The 25650-nt window shown below is 42.1% G+C and overlaps 1 protein-coding gene across 1 annotated transcript in view; it reads left to right on the top strand.

The window, feature by feature from the left end:
• LOC111952982 (zinc finger protein GLIS1-like) overlaps positions 1-25650 on the top strand; it is a 150797-nt gene that overhangs the window by 123382 nt on the left and 1765 nt on the right. Inside the window, exons 8-10 of the mRNA XM_023972030.2 lie at positions 11013-11199; positions 21493-21623; positions 25419-25577. Of these exons, the coding sequence (XP_023827798.1) occupies positions 11013-11199; positions 21493-21623; positions 25419-25577 (477 nt within the window). The remainder of the gene's footprint in view (positions 1-11012; positions 11200-21492; positions 21624-25418; positions 25578-25650) is intronic.

The following is a 25650-nucleotide window of genomic DNA, read 5'->3' as shown; positions in this document are numbered from 1 at the left end:
TCATTAGAGTTAACTGCACCTAAGATTGCAGCCCAAATAAATGCTTCACAGAGTTCAAGTAACGGACACATCTCAACATCAACTGTTCAGAGGAGACTGCGTGAATCAGGCCTTCATGGTTAAATTGCTGCAAAGAAACCACTACTAAAGGACACCAATAAGAAGAAGAGACTTGCTTGGGCCAAGAAACACGAGCAATGGACATTAGACCAGTGGAAATTTCTCCTTTGGTCTGGAGTCTAAATTTAATATTTTTGGTTCCAACCGCCGTGTCTTTGTGAGACGCGGTATACGTGAACGGATGATCTCCGCATCGGTATTTCCTACCGTAAAGTATGGAGGAAGAGGTTTTATGGTGTGGGGGTGCTTTGCTGGTAACACTGTCTGTGATTTATTTAGAATTCAAAGGCACACTTAACCAGCATGGCTACAACAGCATTCTGCAGCGATATGCCATCTCATCTGGTTTGCGCTTAGTGGGACTATCATTTGTTTTTCAACAGGACAATGACACAACACACCTCCAGGCTGTGTAAGGGATATTTTACCAAGAKGGAGAGTGATGGAATGCTGCAACAGATGACCTGGCCTCCACAATCACCAGACCTCAACCAAATTCAGATGGTTTGGGATGAGTCGGACTGCAGAGTAAAGGAAAAGCAGCCAACAAGTGCTCAGCATATGTGGGAACTCCTTCAAGACTGTTGGGAAAGCATTCCAGGTGACTACCCCATGAAGCTGGTTGAGAGAATGCCAAGAGTGTGCTAAGCTGTCATCAAGGCAAAGGCTAGCTACTTTGAAGAATATTAAATATATTTTGATTTGTTTAACACTTTTTTGTTAATACATGATTCCATATGTGTTATTTCATAGTTTTGATGTCTTCACTATTATTCTACAATGTAGAAAATAGTAACAATAAAGAAAAACCCTTGAATGAGTAGGTGTGTCCAAACTTTTGACTGGTAGTGTACAGTCGTGGCCAAAAGTTTTGAGAATGACGCAAATATTAATTTCCACAAAGTTTGCTGCTTCAGTGTCTTTAGATATTTTTGTCAGATGTTACTATGGAATACTGAAGTATAATTACAATTATTTCATAAGTGTCAAAGGCTTTTATTGACAATTACATGAAGTTGATGCAAAGAGTCAATATTTGCAGTGTTGACCCTTCTTTTTCAAGACCTCTGCAATCCGCCCTGCCATGCTGTCAATTAACTTCTGGGCCACATCCTGACTGATGGCAGCCCATTCTTGCATAATCAATGCTTGGAGTTTGTCAGAATTTGTGGGGTTTTGTTTGTACACCCGCCTCTTGAGGATTGACCACAAGTTCTCAATTGGATTAAGGTCTGGGGAGTTTCCTGGCCATGGACCCAAAATATCAATGTTTTGTTCCCCGAGCCACTTAGTTATCACTTTTGCCTTACGGCAAGGTGCTCCATCATGCTGGAAAAGGCATTGTTCGTCATCAAACTGTTCCTGGATGGTTGGGAGAAGTTGCTCTTGGAGGATGTGTTGGTACCATTCTTTAAGGTGCAATCTTACTGACAGCAATATCCTTGCCTGTGAAGCCCTTTTTGTGCAAAGCAATGATGACGGCACATGTTTCCTTGGGGGTAACCATGGTTGACAGAGGAAGAACAATGATTCAAAGCACCACCCATCTTTTGAAGCTTCCATCTTTTGAAGCTTCAATCAGCATGACAGAGTGATCTCCAGCCTTGTCTTCGTCAACACTCACACCTGTGTTAATGAGAGAATCACTGACATGATGTCAGCTGGTCCTTTTGTGGCAGGGCTGAAATGCAGTGGAAATGTTTTTTGGGGATTCAGTTCATTTGCATGGCAAAGAGGGACTTTGCAATTAATTGCAATTCATCTAATCATTCTGGAGTATATGCAAATTGCCATCATACAAACTGAGGAAGCAGACTTTGTGAAAATGTATATTTGTGTCATTCTCAAAACTTTTGTCCACGACTGTATATACTAGGCGGTGTCAGAGCACAAAAAATTGTCAAAGACTCCAGTCACCCAAGTCATAGACTGTTCTCTCTGCTACCACACGGCAAGCGGTACTGGAGTGCCAAATCTAGGCCCAAAAGGCTCCTTAACAGCTTCTACTCCCAAGCCATAAGAAGACTGCTGAACAATTAATCAAATGGCCACCCGGACTACCCCCTGTATATAGCCTCATTATCGTTATTTTATAGTGTTATTTTTTATTTATTTTTTATGTAATATATTTTTTATATTATTATTTATAAATGTTTTACTTTAGTTTATTTAGTAGATATTTTCTTAACTCTGTTTTCTTAAAACACCATTGTTGGTTAAGGACTTGTGAGTTAGCATTTCACAATAAGGTCTACTACACCTGCTGTATTCGGCACGTGGCAAATACAATTTGATTTGATTTGAACATCAGATCGGCAGTTATTTACCCCAATTCTGGCTTCAACTTTGACTTAAACTCAACTGTCCTGGGCTCTTTCTGTAATTCCAACCCAATTTTTGGGGTATCCAAGAGGAAACCATGGTGTTACAGAGGCAGGAGAGGGCTAGAAGCTATTGTGAATTCCATGAAAGTAGACGATGTGAGATGGTCCTCCCGCTTTTTAACATTCAGAATGTAAACAATATAAATGACAATGGCTCCAACTACAAACTAAGCCTCTTAATGTCCCGAAATCCTTCTATAATAAGATCAATGAAATGATCCCTACATTTAAATGGAATTCAAAGCAATCCCCACATCACCTTAGAGAAATTAATTATGTCAAAATATAAAGGAAGCATGGCACTTCCAGATATTAAAACATATTACATATCATATGTAACAAGAAAAATGTGGCACTGGAATTACCCAGCAAAATAACACCCCTCTTAGTTAGCAATTGAAGGGAAAAATGTCCCACCACTTGCTACTTAGATTGATAGCATACGGAATACTACCTGAATATCTGAAAGACTATCCAAAAATATCTGCTTCTTGGAATGTTCTTAAAATTGTTGGAAATAAATTAGAAATCTCCTTTTGCACCTCCTTTCAAACAAATATCTGGAGTAATTCACACATTAATTAATCACAGACTGGTATTGTGGAGATTGGCTACAGATGGGAGTTTGGACCGTGTCCGATTTGTATAAAGATGGTCAAATTATGGGTCTGAATGAACTAAAGGATATGACCAGCTTTACCAACCATTTTAGAATAATTCAGATTGTACAGGCAGTCAAGTCAGTAGATAGAACAATTACATTTAAACATGATTTGAACAAATTGGAAAGTTTCATAAAGCATGTCCGTTCCAAAAAACACCTGGCTTCTAGAGTGTATAAAGTCTTAAAACTAGAAAACAAGGGGGCTACACCTTCCCTTAAGAGAGAAATGGAGTAAAGATTTGAAGATGAAAATACAATAAATTGAATGGAAAAATATGTGCCTAAAACACAAATGGTTCAATATAATACGGAAGTTTACATACACCTTAGCCAAATACATTTAAACTCAGTTTTTCACAATTCCTGACATTTAATCCTAGTAAAAATTCCCTGTCTTAGGTTAGTTAGGATCACCACTTTATTTTAAGAATGTGAAATGTCAGAATAATAGTAGAGAGAATTATTTATTTCAGCTTTTATTTCTGTCATCACATTCCCAGTGGGTTCAGAAGTTTACATACACTCAATTAGTATTTGGTAGCATTACCTTTAAATTGTTTAACTTGGATCAAACGTTTAGGGTAGCCTTCCACAACCTTCCCACAATAAGTTGGGTGAATTTTGGCCCATTCCTCCTGACATATTTGTAGGCGTCATTGCTCGCACACCTTTTTCAGTTCTGCCCACACATTTTCTGTAGGATGAGGTCAGGGCTTTGTGATGGCCACTCCAATACCTTGACTTTGTTGTCCTTAAGCCATTTTGCCACAACTTTGGAAGTATGCTTGGGGTCATTGTCCATTTGGAGACCCATTTCTGACCAAGCTTTAAGTTCCTGACTGATGTCTTGAGATGTTGCTTCAATATATCCACATCATTTTACTCTCCTCATGATGCCATCTATTTTGTGAAGTGCACCAGTCCATCCTGCAGCAAAGCATCCCACCACATGATGCTGCCACTCCCGTGCTTCACGGTTGGGATGGTGTTCTTCGGCTTGCAAGCATCCCCCTTTTCCTCCAAACATAACGATGGTCATTATGGCCAAACAGTTCTATTTTGTTTCATCAGACCAGAGGACATTTCTCCATAAAGTACGATCTTTGTCCCCATGTGCAGTGCAAACCGTAGTCTGGCTTTTTTATGGTGGTTTTGGAGCAGTGGCTTCTTCCTTGCTGAGCGGCCTTTCAGGTTATGTCGATATAGATACTTTTGTACCTGTTTTCTCCAGCATCTTCACAAGGTCCTTTGCTGTTGTTCTGGGATTGATTTGCACTTTTCGCACCAAAGTACGTTCATCTCTAGGAGACAGAATGCGTCTCTTTCCTGAGCGGTATGACGGCTGCGTGGTCCCATGGTGTTTATATTTGCGTAGTATTGCTTGTACAGATGAACGTGGTACCTTCAGGCTTTTGGAAATTGCTCCCAAGGAGCTGATTTCTTTTGGATTTCCCCATGATGTCAAGCAAAGAGGCACTGAGTTTGAAGGTAGGCCTTGAAATACATCCACAGGTACACCTCCAATTGATTCAAATGATGTCAATTAGCCTATCAGAAGCTTTTAAAGCCATGACATCATTTTCTGGAATTTTCCAAGCTGTATAAAGGCACACTCAACTAAGTGTAGGTAAACTTCTGACCCACTGGAATTGTGATACAGTGAATTATAATTGAAATAATCTGTCTGTAAACAGCTGTTGGAAAAATGACCTGTGTCATGCACAATGTAGATGTCCTAACCGACTTGCAAAAACTATAGTTTGTTAACAAGACATTTATGGAGTGGTTGAAAAACGAGTTTTAATGACTCCAACCAAAGTGTATGTAAACTTTCGACTTCAACTGTATATTTAATAGTACTTACTGGATTCCATCTAAAATGTACAAGGCAAAAATGACAACCGATAGCAAATGTTGAAGATGTACAGTGCATTCGGAAAGTATTCAAACCCCTTGACTTTTTTTCACATTTTGTTACGTTACAGCCTTATTCTATAATCGATTAAATTGTTTTTTTCCCTCATCAATCTACACACAATAACCCATAATGACAAAGCAAAAACAGGTTTTTAGAATTTTTTCCTATGTATAAAAAAAACTGTGGCCTAGAGTTTTTTACACTATGGTTGCACATGTGACATGCTTGTAGAAATTAGGTAAAACGGATTTAAGTTTGCCTGCATTAAAGTTCCTGGCCACTAGGAGCGGCGCTTCTGTATGAGAATTTTCTTGTTTGCTTGAGTGTAGTATTAGTACCGGCATCAGTTTTATGTGGTAAATAGACAGCTACAAAAAWTTTTTTGATGAAAACTCTCTTGGTAGATAGTGTGGTCTACAGGTTATCATGAGGTACTCTACCTCCGGTCGAGCAATACCTGGAGGCTACCTTAATAGTAGACATCACGCATCAGCTGTTATTGACACATAGACACACACACCCAGCCCTCGTCTTACCGAACATAGCTGTTCTGTCCTGCCGATGCACAGAAAACCCAGCCAACTTTATATTATACATATTTCAGCCATGTCTTAGTGAAACATAAGATATTATAGTTTTTAATGTCCTGTTGGTAGAAAAGTCTCGAACGGATCTCATCCAGTTTATTATCCAGTGAATGCACGTTGGCCAATAGAACGGATGTTATAGGCGGGTTCAAAGGTTATTGTCGGTTATAAGTTTGTTTGATAGGCCCAATCTTACTCAGGAAAATGTCTTTCTTCTTTTTAGGACCTGAATTATTGTTTTTCCGGAAACACTGCTAGATCACATAACTTCAACTGCTTCAAGTCCATAGGTCCATGTCATTATGACAGGCTACAAGTCTGGCTATGCCACCAAGTGTCATCTACAAACACCAACATAACCCTTCAGAACCCTCATAGAACCCCCTACAAATTCACAGAGAATCCTGACAGAACTCACACAGAACACTTTCAGAATCATCACAGATCCTTGTTAGAACCGTCACAATCAAACATTTCTCAGGTCCGTCACTGAACCCTCTCAGAACCCACATAAAAACCCCATATAGAATCCTCACAGAATGCTCCCAGAACCATCCCCAAACGCCAAGGGAACCCCTGCGCCGCTGAGCCGAGCGATGAAATTGAAGWAATCACAGCCATTATTTGTAGAATGTTTTCTGGTCTGATAGCAGATGTTGGGGCTGAAGGGGAAACCGTTTAAGGTCTGTGATTGATGATTTGGGGGTAATGAATCAAGCTTGTAACCATTTCAAAGAGCTGTCAGACAGGCCCTTCTTCCACTTGAGCACAGCTGGGGGAACAGTACTGCAGAAACCAGGAGCAGTCCTCTCCTCAGTCCTCTCCTCACCGCCTCACTTCCCCTGGACACTGGGAAAGACATTACAGACAGGACAGTGAGGAGAGATTTACAGTACAGGAGGAGCAGTGGGGAGCAGAGGGGGCTGCTGACTGGAGTCTCTTGCCCCTCTTAGGCAACCTGAGAGCCCCAGGACGGAACTCAGCTGACCCCTGGCCAGAGCTGAGCTGAGCTCTTTCAAGTGGAGCTCTCAGCAGAGCATTCAGCTGTCATTGGGATTTTCATGAGCCTCTCTCTCACTGTTACATTGGTGATGTGAATCACCGTCCAACAGGTTTTCTGATGCTCAAACCGCAACGTCAGACACATTTAGACTTCTACAAATACTAATGGGCTGGCACACACACCTGCACACACACACATGCGCACACACACCCACACACAAATCACAAGCCACAGAGCCTGCTCTCTCACCTCCACTCAAGTCTTATAAAATCTTCTCATGAAGTCTCAATACTATTCTTTGTAAGAAATAGCATTGTATTCAATAACGAAACATTTCAAGTGGAACTGACAGAGTTTTAATTACTTTGCAGTTATGAAACAAACAGACCATCATAAGAACAGTCATGAATATCACATTCCCAGTTTATGCTTCAAAACCAACTTTATAAGAGGTTTTAAAAATAGGTTCTATTTAACTAAAAATTCCATGACGTACACTAAGACATTGTTGGCAGAATAGTTGGATGCAGTTCAATGCATGATTAATATAATTCACCAATACATTTCTTTGTAGTCCCAAAAATATTGCTATTAGGTTGTAAATCACAGCTGTCCTGGTACATTGTTTGCTGCCTCCACCCATTCAGGATGCACTGGTTCTGTTTAAATGACTCAATATTTTGAACAGAAATGGACACATGTAACTAAGGCTGGGAATGTCAATACAATCAAACTAGCAAGGGCAATGATCAAAAGTCAGTCATAACGTAGCTAATAGGGCTGGCACACACACAAGCAAGTATAAAGTCAATGGTTGATTCATCTACTTTATGAAATTACAGCCTGATGCGCTCGCTCGGATTGGTGAATTGAACTTCAATTYCGCTGCTTTCTTGTGTCCGGTTTACAGCGCGCAGCGAATGAAAAGTGTACGGACACATGCCACAGGCCTAGCTAGGTTAATAAAATGTTGCAGTCTGGCTTCAGTTTTTAAGCTTCACAATGAATAACCAAAAACCTAAACCTGCAACAAAACGCCATGCAAAGAAGAAACATGTAGGCCTATTACAGCAACATTTGAACAGTAGGCTAGCTATTCAACTACAATACATTTTGAGTGCACCATACAACAATGCTGTATTCAACCGCACCAGTGATACATGCAGAGGGTGGTGCGGTCTGCCCAACGCATCACCGGGGGCAAACTACCTACCTTCCAGGACACCTAAAGCACCCGATGTCACAGGAAGGCAAAAAACAGGCAACGGCCTGTTCACCCCGCTATCATCCAGAAGGCGTGGTCAGTACAGGTGCATCAATGCTGGGACCGAGAGACTGAAAAACAGCATCTATATCAAGGCCATCAGACTTAAATATTTTTCGATCTAATATGTATTGTAATGAAACAGGCAGGGAGCAGGTCTCGAACCCTCGACCTCCTAGCCCGAGGTCCGGCGCGCTATCGACTGTGCCGCAAAAGCATGCTCAAGCGGCAGAGTCGATTTCCGCGCTTATAAACCCAGGGTCGTTACACTACTCCCTCCTTTCAAAGAGCGCGTCCTCGCGCTAGCTTGCGACTTTACGTCTTACAGGAACGCGCTCACCGGCCAAGCACACGCACTGTCGTGGATGCGAGGTCCGATCACTTCTGACACCAGTGTAAAAAACAGGCAGGGAGCAGGTCTCGAACCCTCGACCTCCTAGCCCGAGGTCCGGCGCGCTATCGACTGTGCCGCAAAAGCATGCTCAAGCGGCAGAGTCGATTTCCGCGCTTATAAACCCAGGGTCGTTACACTATATATTCCTTAATTCCATCATTTTAATTTTAGATGTGTGTATTGTTGTGAGTTGTTAGATACTACTGCACTGTTGGAGCTAGGAACACAACAATTTCGCTACACCCGCAATAACGTCTGCTAAATATGTGTATGGGACCAATACAATGTGATAAGTGGACATTATAAAGAGCCATATTTTTCCCTAATAAAACAATGGCCAGTTTGGTTCGCAGTTGCACGTTTTTTGTAAACACATATGTTATGTCTATTTTTTTCAATATGGCTTGTGTGCTGATTGAGTTTGACAGCCCTAGGCTAGCGTACCAATTTATGTAGCTAGCTATTTATTTAGCAAGCTAAAAGCGCGGAGCCTAACGTTAGCTAGCTAGCTGCTGGGAGTATGCCATGTCATTGAAGGAATGAGTGAGTGACCGACTTTTCGCCTCATACAATGCATTCGGAAAGTATTCAGACCCCTTGACTTTTTCCACATTTTGTTACGTTACAGCCTTATTCTAAAATTGATTAAATTTAAAAAAAAAAGCCTCATCAATCTACACAAAATACCCATAATGACACAGTCAAAACAGGTTTTTAGAAATTGTACCAAATGTATAAATGTAAAAAATAAAATAAAAATAAATAATAATCCTTATTTACATAAGTATTCAGACACTTCGCCATGAGACTCGAAATTAAGTTCAGGTCCATCCTGTTTCCAATGATCATCCTTGAGATGTCCTACAACTTCATTGGAGTCAACCTGTAGTAAATTCAATTGATTGGACATGATTTTGAAAGGCACACACCTGTCTATATAAGGTCCCACAGTTGACAGTGCATGTCAGAGCATAAACCAAGCCATGAGGTCGAAGGAATTGTCCGTAGAGCGCCGAGACAGGATTGTGTTGAGGCACAGATCAGGGGAAGGGTACCAAAAAATGTCTGCAGCATTGAAGGTCCCCAACAACACAGTGGAAGAAGTTTGGAATCACCAAGACTCTTCCTAGAGCTGGCCACCCGGCCAAACTGAGCAATCGGGAGAAGGGCCTTGGTCAGGGAGGTGACCAAGAACCCGATGGTCACTCTGACAAAGTTCCTCTGTGGAAATGGGAGAACCTTCCAGAAGGACAACCATCTCTGCAGCACTCCACCAATCAGGCCTTTATTGTGGAGTGGCCAGACGGAAGCCCTCATCCTTTATAAAACCCTCTTAGGCCTCACCCCCCCGCATCTGAGAAACKTACTGCAGTCCTCATCCTCCACATACAACACCAGTTCTGCCAGTCACATTCTGTTAAAGGTCCCCAAAGCACACATATCCCTGGGTCGCTCCTCTTTTCAGTTCGCTGCAGCTAGCGACTGGTACGAGCTGCAAAAAACACTCAAACTGGACAGTTTTATCTCCATCTCTTCATTCAAAGACTCAATCATGGACACTTACTGACAGTTGTGGCATAGTCATTTACAACAATAACAATGTCTACACTGTATTTCTGATCAATTTGATGTTATTTTAATTTACCAAAAATTTGCTTTTCTTTCAAAAACAAAGGATATTTCTAAGTGACCCCAAACTTTTCAACAGTAGTGTGTATATAAATATGTGTGTGTGTGTGTGTGTGTGTAAATATTTATTTTTATTGTGTTGTTTAGTAATAAGTACTACAACATTTGTTTTTTTGTGTTTTGGTCGTTTCTGTTTTGTTTCAGGTTCGTGGTGGAACCCTGTTCTTAGAGGGGGGGTGATGTCCCTCCCACTCTGTCTGCTGGGTTCTCCTGTTTGGTAGTCTGCTTGTTGCAGAGCTGGGGAAGATGTCAGCTGATGTGGTACACCTGGGCAGGCTTGACCTGCAGGCTATAAAGGGTAGCACATCAGCCAACTCTCTCTCTTCCCTGACTGGCAGGCTGGCTTCCACCACCTTTTGGTTTTTGTTTTGTTTTCACCATACAACACCCTCTCCACTCATCCACACACTGCACATACTACTGATCCTACAGACGTCCACAGCTGATGTTACATTTTTGTACTTATTACTATTTAGTTTAATAAATGTATTCCTTTTTACATTTAAGTAATGCGTGGTCTCCCTTTGTTGTTATGAACTATAAGCCAGGTCATAACACTATAGAATGACTTATTATATGTCATTCCCAAACATTCTATGAATTTATGAAAACGTGAAAATGACCATATGTAAGTGCTCGCTTCTCAGAAATTGTAAAAAATATTTTTAAAAGTGTCACATTCTTCCTGGGGGTGTATATGAACAGATTTTAATAAGATTTCATGTTGCTAAAACGCTGTCAGTTCCACTTTAAAGGACAATCAAGGCCAACCCCGTTGGCAGCATAAATAATGTACTGTACTGTAAATCACAAACAGCACAAAACAGAACATTCTATTTTTCAAAACCCTCTCTGATTGGATGATCAGTTGTCAAAACAAAAGCTTGTTGCTATGAAAATCCATTTAATTTGGTCAAAGGGAACATGGCTGAGCAAAGACCTCGAGTTGATTCGGCACATTTTGTGAATTAACTTTGTTTGTCTTTCAGGCCTGTACACTGGCTCCAGCACCCCCCATCACGGGGTCTCGGTGGAGCTCCTCTCCACAGGACCAGCCCCCACCACTGGCTCAGCCTCTGCCCCTGATCTGCCCCCCAGGCAATCCCGCCTGGAACGGGACCTGAGCAGCCCGCATTCTCTGTCCCCTATGTCCACCATGGAGAGCACACGCGATGGGTGAGTTCCCTACTAGACATACACTACTGTTACATGTAGTTCATTATACTCAGTTGGGTATACCCTTGTTCAGTGGCATCAATTCAGCTAAATCTAGGGTATGCCATGTGGGTTGTGGGGGGGTTAGAAGTAGAAGCTTATTTACTGCATTTCTACACAATTGAAAAACTCTAAAATGTTATTTGGAGAACAGCAAAAACGAACAAAACTGACCCCATCTATTAATTATCACCGCAGTATTAAGTTTAACGGTAGGTTGAACGGCATACACAATGTCATCCACTGCTCAATCTCATAATAAATTGACTCATTTGCTTGTCTCATTTGCTTGTGGAATGGCGCATACAGTGCAACGTGAAATAGATGCATAATACACGCTATGAAGTCACTACAAGGCCAAGTTAAAATGCCCACATCCATACGCGGTTTTCCTGCTGTAGCAAACTGGCTCAAATGAATATCTTACGTCTGTATGACGTCGATCTAGCCTGGAGAAGGGAATTATTGACCAAAATGTTCCAGTGGTACTAATCCAATGATAAAGACAGTGAATATGCACACACTCACTGCAGATATGTTGCTTATGTTTCATTTAAAGTTGACTGGATGAAATGTGTTTATAATTTTTTTTCACTCTGATAATAACACTACGCCGCTCAGACATGCATTGTTCAGAACTGTCTGTTTTGCTCACAGTGATTGAGTTATATTATTAGCCTAAATTATGACTATGCAATGTACTCATCACATTAAGAATAGTAGCCTATCTTACATTAGTCTGTAAATGTGATGATATGCATGCAATTATAAATGTGCAATTTTATGGTGAATAAATAGCTTTCCCAAACTTTAAACTCACCTGATAATTAATGGATGAGGTCAATTTTGTTTGTTTTTGCTGTTCTCTGAATAGCATTTTAGAGTTTTTAAAAATTGTGTAGAAACTTCCCCAAAAATCCTTCACACCCCCCAACCCCGATGCTGCACACACTGTATTCGGATCACAGGTCACATACTTATGGTAATACGATTGTCAAATGCATTGCACGAACACGCACACAGACACACACAGTCATACTCTATCTGACCTTTACACATGATATTATTAGTATACCCATACATTTCTGTAGCTTCAGGCTTCTAATAATGTCCAAGTTTAGGCTGATGAAATCTGCCTCCAGAAGGGCTCTGGGTCGGTGGTCAGCTGAACTACCTCTGGGATGTGATCGTCATTACAGGACAGTTGTGTTGTCATCACTGTGGGACATCACAATGTCTTCATCGATATGATCATGCTGATCCCAACACAGTGTGGGGACACTTGGGAAATATAAATTATTGTTCTGTTGTGTGTCATCCAAAATCGGTACAATCCCTATATTAGTGCAAAACCCAATCATTTTAGCAGTCTTAATCAAAACCCATGCTCTGTGTCCCAAATGGCACCCTATTGCCTATGTAGGGCAATTATTTTGACCAGCGCCCATAGGGAACCCCATAAGGCTCTGGTCAAAAGTAGTGCACTACAGTATGTAAGGAATAGGGGTCAAAAGTAGTGCACTACAGTATGTAGGGAATAGGGTAGCATTTTGGAAGCGACCATAGCGATGAACCTTCAGATAAAGCATGGAGGTCGGGATGAGGTCACAATGATGCAGCCATTAAGATCCACTCTATTTCTGGCATTGTGTCCAATGATCCACAGGTCCAATTGAGTCCCTGCTGGGGGTCACAGAGGACTCCCAATGACCTAACAGTTTGGCCCACGATTATACAAAGGTTTCAAAGATAAACTGTCAGAGCAGTGTGGTGCTGACTCTTGTGTTTTTGTGTAGCTCATTAACAGCACTTAACCTTTTAGTTCTTTAAACATGTACTCCATGTTGATTTAGCCCTGTCCTTGCGAACTGTTACCACTTTTATTTGGCATGGCACACAACAGTGTGTCAACTATTATTTATTAGAGGCAAAGTTCTAACCAGATTCTCTTTTTAGAAATACATGTTGGCTAGAAAATAACAATATAGTGGTATAATACTACAATACCTATTGTCTTTTATTATGTAGAATGATAGGACACTACTAACCAGGTTCCCCAATGTTTAGTATAGAGATGCTATGCTAACAGCGCCAGCTACCGTCTGTTTGATTAGAGAGGCACTGAGTCCTGCTGCAGATTAACAAACACATTTCACACTCTGGTTACTCACTGTCACTCACTCACTGGGTTTACTTCAGTTCCTCTGATCAGGTCCAATGTTTCCTCGCTCTCTCTCGCTCTCTCGCTCTCTTTCTCTTAGCATGTTTCCTATTAGTGTCTATGAGAACCAGCAGAGCACAGTAACAAAGCCAACATGTCGCCAGGAGGTTTTGTGTGTACTGTACAAAACAATGGGGTGAAAACCAGAGAGCGAAAGAGAGCATTAAAAAACATTGGGAGGCAATGGGGATATAATCAAGCATTGCAAAAATGGTTACAAAATAATTGTTTTACTTAGATTGGTGTGTGTGTGTGTGTGTGTGTTTAAATCACACATTTACACGTGTGCATTAACAAGGTAAAGTATAAGAAACACACATGATTACTTGTGAATTTGGCATGAGACAGGGTGGACAGGTCCGTTTCCAGCATAAACAGTGAGAAAAGCAGACATGGTAACCGTAGCAGATGTAAACGTGCTGGAGCTGCAATGGGTTGTCATGTTAGACCTGGTACTTTCTGGAAAGTGCTGTGTTTTTTCAAGCATTAACAGCAGGAATAGAGCTCTGTAGAATTACAATGTGGTTTCAGGACTTCTTGGTACGTAGTACTACTTACAATTACTGCTACTTGGATAGAGACAGAAAGTGAAAAGAGCGTGCTGAGGATATTGTAACACCAGTTACACTACAACAGAGACACACGCTCGCATGCACACACACACACCACTATAATGAGATACTGGATGTGAGACAGGATCTGTTTTCCAGCAAGGTTGATGAAGTCCATCTGAAATAGACCACTGTGAGTGTACAGTTTCCTTACAAATGAAAATAAAGGCCCAGCTGGTAAGACACAGGCTATAAGTGATCGCTCTGGTTCAGGTCTGTCCGTTTGTCCACCCAATGCTCCTATCTGTACGTCTGTGATGCCATGACAGCGTTTCATTACAAGAATTGCAGCAATTTGTGCATTTCATCAAATTGGAATATCTAACCATAGAAAATGTACAAATGTCTAAGCTGAATATTTTTTTTACAAATGTCTAACCGAAGAAAATGTACAAATGTCTAACCGAAGAAAATGTACAAATATCTAACCGAAGAAAATGTACTGCATTCGGTAACTGGACTACTTTATCAGCCCATCTAAGACAGAGAGACAGCTGTGCCAGGACCTACAACAAGCTGGGTATGAAACGTCTACTTGCATTTGCCTGAAGGTGGAGCATTTGATTACATGTTTAAAGCCTTGAGTATACAGGCTACTGCCAAAGTCAATAGCAACGCCACACTTGTTTTTCCCAAACGATTTAGCAGGACATTAAACATTTTGACAAAATGATCTAACTAACCTGACTAGCGCTGCGGCAGCCTCTGACCCCATAGCTAAATGTGTWTACCCTGGCTCAAATAGGCCATTTAGAGTCATTTTACTTTGTAAATACCAGTGTCATTTTTCTGACGCAAATATTAAAATATGCCAGTTAAAATACGWGATTTGTGCATGCGCATGAAGGTCGGTGCAGGAGCTAGAGACACTTGGGGGGTCTCTCACAGACCCATTCTACAGTTGGTGAAMGCTTTAGCTGTAGCGATGATGGGTGGTAAAGGATGTCATTCAGTGCCTCCTATAATGGTCTTTTTCCTGTGTATTGATATTAGAGCCCCTCTGGAAATATTAGTTTGACCTGGTTTGGTACCTTGTGAAGCACAAGGAACTGTGATTGACACAATCTAATTGAATTAGAGTGTCTGCAGAGACATCATTAACAGATAATGTTCTGAGGGGAGACAGTCATCTGCAGTACAGTCAGCGATTAACTCAGTGCCATCAGTCCTTCCATCTTTCCATCAATTATCACCCCTAAATCATCTGCACAGAGTATCAATCTCCGAAGTCAAACAAAAACATTCCATTATAGTCATTACTTCAACTGGCCGTGGTCAGAGCCAAATATAAGACTCTGGTCATGGTAGTAGTAGGCCTAGTCGTAMTTTTGTGGTCCAACTTGGTTATAAACACAAATTACTGCCTTGGCCTAAATGGTTTATTCAAAGAACAATTCAGACAATTCAATGTCGAAATTATCTTACAACAGATGGCATTTATTGAGTGTTTCAGTGTTTCCTACAGTGTTTTCCGCGGTTAGCTCAATAAAACTAACAGATAGCTTATATGGGCCCAGGAAAAGCTCCTTGACTGCTTAGGTTTGGGCCGTAGGGTTAGGTTAGCTCAGCGCGGCCCATCTCTCACGCTTGGCTTGAGCACGCTAACCAGAACCAGGCGTGTTTCCACCATCCCGCGCCAAGCCACCCTTGCCAATCCATCAGAGGGGCTTAACAGCGGGCCGCCGAAGGGGGACGGACAGGGGAAAGGTGGGTCTGATCCATTAACGGACGGGGGGAAGGTGGGTCTGATCCATTAACGGACGGGGGAAAGGGGGGTCTGATCCATGGTCACTAGTGGGACAGGAAGGGCAAGTGATGGAAGACGAACGAGGAGCAGAGCAGCTCTCCTCATGGATCTTCATTCAGAGCAGCTCTCCTCATGGATCTTCATTCAGAGCAGCTCTCCTCATGGATCTTCATTCGAAGCAAGCTCTCCTCATGGCATCTTCATTCCCAGAACAGCTCTCCTCATCGGTCTTCCATCAGAGCAGCTCCTCCTCATCGACTCTTATTCAGAGCAGCTCTCCTCATCGATCTTCATTCAGAGCAGCTCTCCTCATCGATCTTCATTCAGAGCAGCTCTCCTCATCGATCTTCATTCAGAGCAGCGAGCTGTCTTAATTTTTCTTTCCATCTTTCCATCCCCTCATCCCTCCCAGGTGGCGCAACAATCTAAGGCACTGCATCTCAGTGCTAGAGGCGTCACTACAAATCCTGGTTCAATTCCAGGCTGTAGCACAACCAGCCATGATTGGGAGTCCCATAGAGCGGCACACAATTGGCCCAGCGTCGTCCAGGTTAGGGTTTGGCCGGGGTATGCCGTCATTGTAAATAAGAATTTGTTCTTAAAATTTGKRTAGTTAAATAAAAAATTKAATAAAAATCCCTGAGGACAGAACCAAGCCTTAGAAGACAGATCCTAGAACAGTGAAGGATTGCATCACTGCCAATTGTATTTTTGTCTTCTTATAGACTGTATATAACCAGACAGAGTATCCAGTTCTGATAACGTCCATGTCCCTCCATACACACCTGCATGTGTTGTAGGAATGTGAATACGTTTGGTTGGATTGTTTTGGCCCCAGGGTGATGTTACAGTGTCCAGGTTGGAATGTGTAGTCTTGAGCCGTTTGGTCTGTCCTAAGAGTTCTGAAGCCAAGCTTATTGCAAGGCTCAATCTATGTCTGCTGAATCAAATCGTATTCCCGGAATCATGTTCACTTCAACGTCCTAAGTCCTATTCCCTAAGTCAGGTAAATGGAGTCCTAGTCCCTAAGTCAGGTAAATGGAGTCCTAGTCACTGAGTCCTATCCATTGTACTATTGCTAGTAAGTTGTGTCAAAGATGCTCTGGCTGAGTGATTCAAGCAGTGAGTTCTCTCAAAAATTTGCCCCTCAGTTATTTTACACTCACTCTCTTCCCCCTTCAATCTTAAACCCTGACCCAAACATCTCACCCCTAGCCCTCATCATTGATCTGCAACCCTCACCCCAACATCTCACCCCTAGCCCTCATCATTGATCTGAAACCCTCACCCCACCATCTCACCCCTAGCCCTCATCATTGATCTGAAAACCCTCACCAAACATCTTCACCCCTAGCCCTCATCATTGATCTGCAACCCTCACCCACACATCTCACCCCTAGCCCTCATCATTGATCTGAACCCTCACCCCAACATCTTACCCTAGCCCTCATCATTGATCTGAAACCTCACCCAAACATCTATACCCCTAAGCCTCATCATTGATCTGCAAACCCCACCCCAAACATTCACCCCTAGCCTCATCATTGGATCTGAAAACCCTCACCCCAACATCTCACCCCTAGCCCTCATCGTCCATCCTGATCTCAGTCAATAGCCTATCTGGTAGCAGTCACTCTGTCAATCGACCTAGAAGTCAGGGGTCAACCACACTCTCACAACAGAAGAAGGGGTAAGGGGTGGCTAGCTGGCTGGCTGGAAAAAGGCGGTCAAGAGAGGAGGAGGAGGAGAAGGAGGATGATCAGGGAAGGTGAATACCAGGGGAGAAATGTATACTCTGTGCAGCATATGAAAGATTCCCCTCATTCCTTGAGCCTGAGCGCAGGCGGCAGCTGGCAGTGATTAGCTTATGATTCACTTTAGCTGCACATAGAGGCTGCTTGTAAAAATATGAACAGTATAACTGTTTCCTGAGTTTGTGCTGACAGCACCTCCTGGGGGAGTGCCGCTCTCTGCAGAAACACATGGCGGCAGCGCTGGACCGTGCCAGCGGACGGATTAACCATGATCGCCGCTAGCTTGGGGCCGCGCGAAGTGCTAATGCTATGCAGGGGGAAAACGTTGGTTCGACACTGCGTTGGGTGTCTTCAGTGGAGAGGTGTGTGGCTCTCTAAGCTCAAGAGGCAGCAGAGAGAGGGTTTGTAGCTGAAAAAAGAGAGGCCTGAGTCCATGGTTAGTACATGGATAGGTTCCAAATAGATAAATATTATACGGTCACACTCTAAATAACTATCTTTGACACATATCTATCACTTTTCTTTTTTTTYATCCTTTATTTAACCAGGTAAGTTCCATTGAGATAAAAAATAAATAAACTTCTTCAAGGGAGCTGTGCCTGTAACCCCCTAGTCCAAGCCCTGTCTAAGCAGGGGGCAGGGGAGGGCTTTCAGAAGGTCATACCAAYGATCATTTAGTGATTTGATTTAGAATTTMAAGACCCCTTGAAGTAATAAAKAAAAATATTTGATGAAAAAARWATTGGTGCTTTACTGCTATTAGCCCGTACAAACACATTGAATAATAGTTTGTAGGCCAAACCGTTCGGACACTACAGACGATTTTGTGAGAATACCAATTTTCAGGATGTCTCATGGTCTAACAAACACTGCTCTAGCTCTGTCACTTTTCATAGTGTTACATAGGCGGAGGCGGTGGATTGAGACGCATCCAATGCAAAAAAACAGATATCTCTAGCTTAAACTGACACATTTTMATGGGATTTTTTTTTACTATGCTAATTGAATTTCCGCGGGGGCATGGACATCGATCTTAGGGGTTATTAATCTGTTCCTGTGGAGTGTAGAAAGTGTCTACCAGGTAGCGTCTTAGCACTGGGTGGTACTGACCTTGTCACTGAGCTAGCTCTCTCACAAGGTTASAGCTACGTCATCTGAGGACTCTCTGTCATCACATTCACAGAGCTCGTACTGCAAACCATATGCATCCATCCACGGCACATAGTAACACAGCAACAGTTTATGTGTTGGCATTCCAGAAATGCAACTGGAATGGGGTACCAAATGGCTGTTAAATATTTGTGAGGAAATTAGGCCTCTCGCTTATGGAGGGGTTTATATCTATCTGATCTCGACTGTAATTGAAGAATGGAAAAGAATGTGTGTGTTTGGAGCAAAGAAGAAGACCAATTTGGTTGAAATGCACTCAAAAGGCAGGATATGATCTCACCCAGAGCCAGACTTTACACTCTATTGATACTCATACTGTAGTCATATTCTTCACATTATTGATACTCATACTGTAGTCATATTCTTCACATTATTGATACTCATACTGTAGTCATATTGCTTTCACATTATTGATACTTCATACGTAGTCATATTCTTCACATCATTGATACTCGTACTGTAGTCATATTCTTCACATATTGATACTCGTACTGTAGTTTATATTCTTCACATTATTGATACTCGTACTAGTCGATATTCTTCACATATTGATACTCCTTACCATGTAGTATATTTATTCCATATATATACTCACTACGTAGTCATATTCTTCACATTATTGATACTCGTACTGTAGTTATATTCTTCACATTATTGTACTCATACTGTAGTTATATCTTCACATTATATATACTCATACTGTAGTCATATTCTTCACATCATTGATACTCGTACTGTAGTCATATTCTTCACATTATTGATACTCGTACTGTAGTTATATTATTCAATTATTGCTTATCGTACTGTAGTTATATTATTCACATTATTGATACTCGTACTATAGTTATCGTCTTCACATTATTGACTGTACAACAACGAAATACAAGGGGAGTTGCATTATAGCTCTGAATATAAGACTGGATAGATGGATGACAAGTGATGGTTCCTGTGACATTATTTACAGAAAGAGGATGTGGTGTCCTACACGCTTAGAAAAAAGGGTTCCAAAAGGGTTCTTTGGCTGTCCCCATAGGAACACCTTTCTGTCCCCATAGGAAACACCCTTTCTGTCCCCATAGGAACACCCTTTCTGTCCCCATAGGAACACCCTTTCCTGGTCCCCATAGGAACACCCTTTCTGTCCCCATAGGAAAACCCTTTTCTGTCCCCATAGGAACACCCTTTCTGTCCCCATAGGAACACCCTTTCTGTCCCCTCTATAGGAACACCCTTTCTGTCCCCATAGGACACCCTTTTCTGTCCCCATGGAACCACCCTTTCTGTCCCCATAGGAACACCCTTTCTGTCCCCATAGGAACACCCTTTCTGTTTCCATAGGAACACCCTTTCTGTCCCCATAGGAACACCCTTTCTGTCCCCATAGGAACACCCTTTCTGTCCCCATAGGAACACCCTTTCTGTTTCCAGGGAGAACCCTTTTTGGTTCCATGTAAAACCCTCTGTGGAAAGGGTTATACCTAGAACCAAAAAGGATTCTTCAAAGGGTTCTCCTATTGGGGACAGCTGAAGAATCCTTTTAGGTTCTAGATACCACCCTTTTTTCTAAAAGTGTATTGACAATCTGCTTTCATAACGCTTCATAACGAAGTTAAATGAAACCCTCCCAATTCCATAATATTTTTTTTCATGTTGATTGCAGGTTTTTCCAACGTCCCAACAGCGTAACTACAGATGCCATATCTTAATTTGATCATCCTGTTGTTGCAGGACACAGCAGGAAATGCAAACTTGTAGAGTGTTCCAGGTTTAAAAAGGCTTCTAAAGTTTGTAGTTTCCTCTTTAACATTTCAGACCTGAATTGCCCTAATGAAAAATGTATCAACCCCTACAAAAAATGTCCATGAATAATAATCTGCATAATAATTCACATTTCCTGTTAATGCAGGATTATTTTCCTGCTGTAGCAAACTGGCTCAAATTCAAATCCTACGTCTATATGGTTCTAATTGGAAAGGTTGTAAAAAACATCCCATCTGTTAGTTATAACTCTGATTTAAACAGCAATTCATCCCACTTGTTGTTGTTTTCCTTCCTCTCTGAAAATTGGTGCGCTCAATGCAAAGTGTGACTCTTTGAAGTGTACCCTGAAGAACAATACACTCCACAGATCTTTTGGGTATTGGCACAGTCTCGTCTAGTTGGAGCTATTCTGCTTAACATTTATAAAGATTTGTTTGCACACATCTGTGTCTAATACCACCACGGACAAAGCTTCATTTATTTAATCGCAATCCAGAAAGCCTTGGTTGTTGCTCGCCCGCCCCAAGCAGTTGGGGTACGCTATGTCACAAACAAGTCATGCTCATATGCCTAAACACGAATAGGCTTTCTCCTCCGAGGCCACAAGGCACGGGGGGCTTTCAGTAGAATGCATGCTCTGGTGTTTGTTGACTTTAGATCATATGTGGTAGATGGAGGATTGTGGGAAGCTGAAGTTTCCATTCCCCCGACAACACACAGTACAGCATACTATTAGGGCCGTTCAAGATCCTTTAACTGCTCCAGTGTGTTGGTTAGATACATGTTCCTTAGTACATAGCACTTTGATCAAGCAAGACGTTTGWTTAAAATAAAAATATGAAACCACAGTTGTCAGAGTGTATAAATAATAAATCACTGTATTTATGCACTTCAGCATCTGATCATTTCAAAATATGGGAAAATTAGACAATTAATTCTCTCTCCCTCTCTTTCTCTCACTCTCTCTTTATCTTTCTCTCTCTCCTCCAGCGTGTCAGGTCCTCTCCTCTCCCCAGGGATGAAGGGTACAGGCACTTCCCCTCKTCTGGAGAAGCAACAGCAGCACCTCCACCCCCACCACAAGCCCTACTCTCACTACCACCAGCAGGCTGCCAGCGACGGTAAGATCAGACCAGCACAGTCTGTCCTCTCTCAACCCAAGCTAACCAACAGGCCAATTTAGTTGGCTGGAACCCTCCGAGCATTGGTTGAATACAGAAATGTATACACTGAGCGCACAAAACATTAGGAACACCTTTSTTAATATTGAGTTGCACCCCCTTTTGCCCTCAGAACTGCCTCAATTTMTTGGGGCCTGGACTCTCTATAAGGTGTCGAAAGCGTTCCACAGGGATGCTGGCTCATGTTGACTCCAATGCTTCCCACAGTTGTGTCAAGTTAGCTGGATGTCCTTTGGGTGGTGGACCATTCTTGATACACACGGGAAACTGTTGAGTGCGAAAAACCCAGAAGCGTTGCAGTTCTTGACACACTCAAACTGGTGCACCTGGCACCTACTACCATTCCCTGTTCAAAGGCACTTAAATATTTTGTCTTGCCCATTCACCCTCTGAATGGCACACATCCACAATCCATGTCTCTCCTCCCCTTCATCTGGAGACTCATCTCCCTCACTAACTTTAAGCACCAGCTGTCAGAGCAGCTCACCGATCACTGCACCTGTACATAGCCCATCTTGTAAATAGCCCATCCAACTACCTCATCCCCATACTGTTATTATTTTTTTTTTTGCTCCTTTGCACCCCAGTATCTCTACTTGCACTTTCATCTTCTGCACATGTATCACTCCAGTGTTTAATTGCTAAATTGTAGTTATTTCGCCACTATGGCCTATTTATTGCCTTACCTCCCTTATCTTACCTCATTTGCACACACTGTATATAAACATTTTTTTKAACATTTTTTTCTATTGTGTTATTGACTGGAGGTTTGTTTATTCCATGTGTAACTCTGTGTTGTTGTTTGTGTCGCACTGCTTTGCTTTATCTTGGCCAGGTCACAGTTGTAAATGAGAACTTGTTCTCAACTGGCCTACCTGATTAAATAAATAAATAAAAATCTACACTAATTGAAGTGGATTTAACATCAATAAGGGATCATAGCTTTCATCTGGATTCACCTGGTCAGTCTGTCATGGAAAGAGCAGGTGTTCCTAATGTTTTGAACACTCAGTGTATTACACAACTGACTAAACTTTCTGTCATGTAGGATAGATAATGCAGTAGTTCTATGTAATAGATTTCTGTCTGCAACTCTCTGAACACCCCATTTCCACTTTTATGGAACTGACACAACTTTCTTTCGTGTGGAATAGAGAAAAGTATCAAATACAGTTGTAACTGCACCGTTTAAAACATTCCATTCCATTGAATAGGCCTAAGCCTCACACTTTACCACCATATGAACATGAAAGGACACAAGGGGAGGAAGCCGTGTCGGAGAATTGGGACGCGGCCCATGGATCTGTTAGAGTGTTTGGAGTTGAGAAGATTGCAGTTAGCGAGACAGAGCAGGAGAAACCACAGGCAGGAACCTCCTCTGCTCTGAATTAGCCAACAAAACACTGCCTTCTGTAGTCAGCTGTCTCTCTCTCTCCGAGCTCCACTAAGGCTGCTCTAGCTAGCTGTCACTGCAGACCCGCTCCCTAATGCCTTAAACACAGCTTTCCCTGTTAAAGATCTACGCACGGACGTCTGTGAAACCGCGCTGTGGTCAGAGAGTTGCGTAAAGTGCTCCAGAAATGGCTGCTTTCACATTATCATGACTCCCGTGGTCTTACTTGAGTACAAAAATAGAAGGGGGACAATTGACAAATGCTACCACAGAGGAACTGGAAGAGTTAGCACGCTAACACAAATGTAGCGTTATAATAGCTCGAAGCCACACAATGTTTCAAGTTGATGTATGGAATCAGTTTACAAARGTAATCACTCCGTATTGTTTGGTCACAAGGAATGCCCCCTACAGACACTTTTCTTTCCCCTCCCCTCTTGACCCGATAGAAATAGAATGACTGAAATTGGTATTCCCATTGGACCTAAGTCTATAGTGCCTTGCAAAAGTATTCATKCCACTTGGTGTTTTTCCTATTTTGTTGCATTACAACCTGTAATTTAAATAGATTTTTATTTGGATTTCATGTAATAGACATACACAAAATAGTCCAAATTGGTGAAGTGAAATTAAAAAAAAGTGGTGCGTGCGTATGTATTCACCCCCTTTGTTATGAAGCCSCTAAATAAGATCTGGTGCAACCAATTACCTTCAGAAGTCACATAATTAATTAAATAAAGTCCACCTGTGTGCAATCTAAGTGTCACATGATCTCAGTATATATACATCTGTTCTGAAAGGCCCCAGAGTCTGCAACACCACTAAGCAAGGGTGGACCACCAAGTAAGCGGCACCATGAAGACCAAGGAGCTCTCCAAACAGGTCAGGGACAAAGTTGTGGATAAGTACAGATCATGGTTGGATTATAAAATATCTGAAACTTTGAACATCCCACGCAGCACCATTTAAATCCATTATTAAAAAATGGAAATAATATGGCACCACAACAAACCTGCCAAGAGAGGGCCGCCACCAAAACTCACAGACCAGGCAAGGAGGGCATTAATCAGAGAGGCAACATAGAGACCAAAAATAACCCTGAAGGAGCTGCAAAGCTCCACAGCCGYAGATTGGAGTATCTGTCCATAGTACCACTTTAAGCCGTACACTCCACAGAGCTGGGCTTTACGGAAGAGTGGCCAGAAAYAGCCATTGCTTAAAGAAAAAAATAAGGAAACACGTTTGGTGTTCACCAAAAGGCATGTGGGAGACTCCCCAAACATATGGAAGAAGGTACACTGGTCAGATGAGACAAAAATTGAGCTTTTTGGCCATCAAGGAAAACGCTGGTGCAAACCCAACACCTCTCATCACCCCGAGAACACCATCTCCAAAGTGAAGCATGGTAGTGGCAGCATCATGCTGTGGGGATGTTTTTCATCGGCAGGGACCGGGAAACTGGTCAGAATTGAAGGAATGATGGATGCCGCTAAATACAGGGAAATTCTTGAGTGAKACCTGTTTGTCTTCCAGAGATTTGAGACTGGGACGGAGGTTAGAGCTTCCAGCACGACAATGACCCTAAGCATACTGCTAAAGCAACACTTGAGTGGTTTAAGGGGAAACATTTAAATGTCTTGGAATGGCCTAGTCAAAGCCCAGATCTCAATCCAATTGAGAATCTGTGGTATGACTTAAAGATTGCTGTACACCAGCGGAACCCATCCAACTTGAAGGAGCTAGAGCAGMTTTGCCTTGAYGAATGGGCAAAAATCCCAGTGGCTAGATGTGCCAAGTTTATAGACATACCCCAAGAGACTTGTAGCTGTAATTGCTGCAAAAGGTGGCTCTACAAAGTATTACCTTTGGGGGGGTGAATAGTTACGCATGCTCAAGTGGTCTTTTGTTGCAGCGGCAGGCCCCTCCCTCCCCATCCCTGTGTAACGTGTATAATAATGTTTTTTATTTAGTTACAGCAGCGATAGGGCCACCCTGAGATAGCTAGATTAAATATTGTGTGTCAGAGGAGGGAATAGCATTTCAGTTTTTTTGTCTTATTTCTTGTTTGTTTCACAACAAAAAATATTTTACATCTTCAAAGTGGTAGGCATGTTGTGTAAATGAAATGATACAAACCCCCCAAAAATCAATTTTCATTCCATGTTGTAAGGCAATAAAATAGGAAATATGCCAAGGGGGTGAATACTTTCGCAAGCCACTGTATAGGTCCAGTGGCCATACTGAGCATTCCCTAGAGAGTTCCAGTTAAATTGCAGTGGTGTTAGGGGCTTTGTCCATTCTAGTTATTCTGTGCTTGATCGTCTCCTCCCTTCTCTCTGTAGATTACCAGGGCAGCTTTCAGAGCTGCTTCCATTTTGGAGACTCGTACAGAATGGAACAGTCTGTGAGTGGTGTTCATGTACCAGTGGACTCACATGGTTACACTTCCCACCAGAACAACGGCTTCCACATGTCCAGTACCAGCAGTGGCTCTGCTGCGGGTGAGACCTGGCGTAGATCATCTCAACTTCCTCCTTCTCCTCTAACAGTTTTTGTTTTGTTTTCCTGTCATTA

This window comes from Salvelinus sp. IW2-2015, linkage group LG26 (assembly GCF_002910315.2).
Source record: "Salvelinus sp. IW2-2015 linkage group LG26, ASM291031v2, whole genome shotgun sequence".
NCBI classification, from domain to species: Eukaryota; Metazoa; Chordata; class Actinopteri; order Salmoniformes; family Salmonidae; genus Salvelinus; species Salvelinus sp. IW2-2015.
This window is presented reverse-complemented; position numbering and strand designations above follow the sequence as displayed.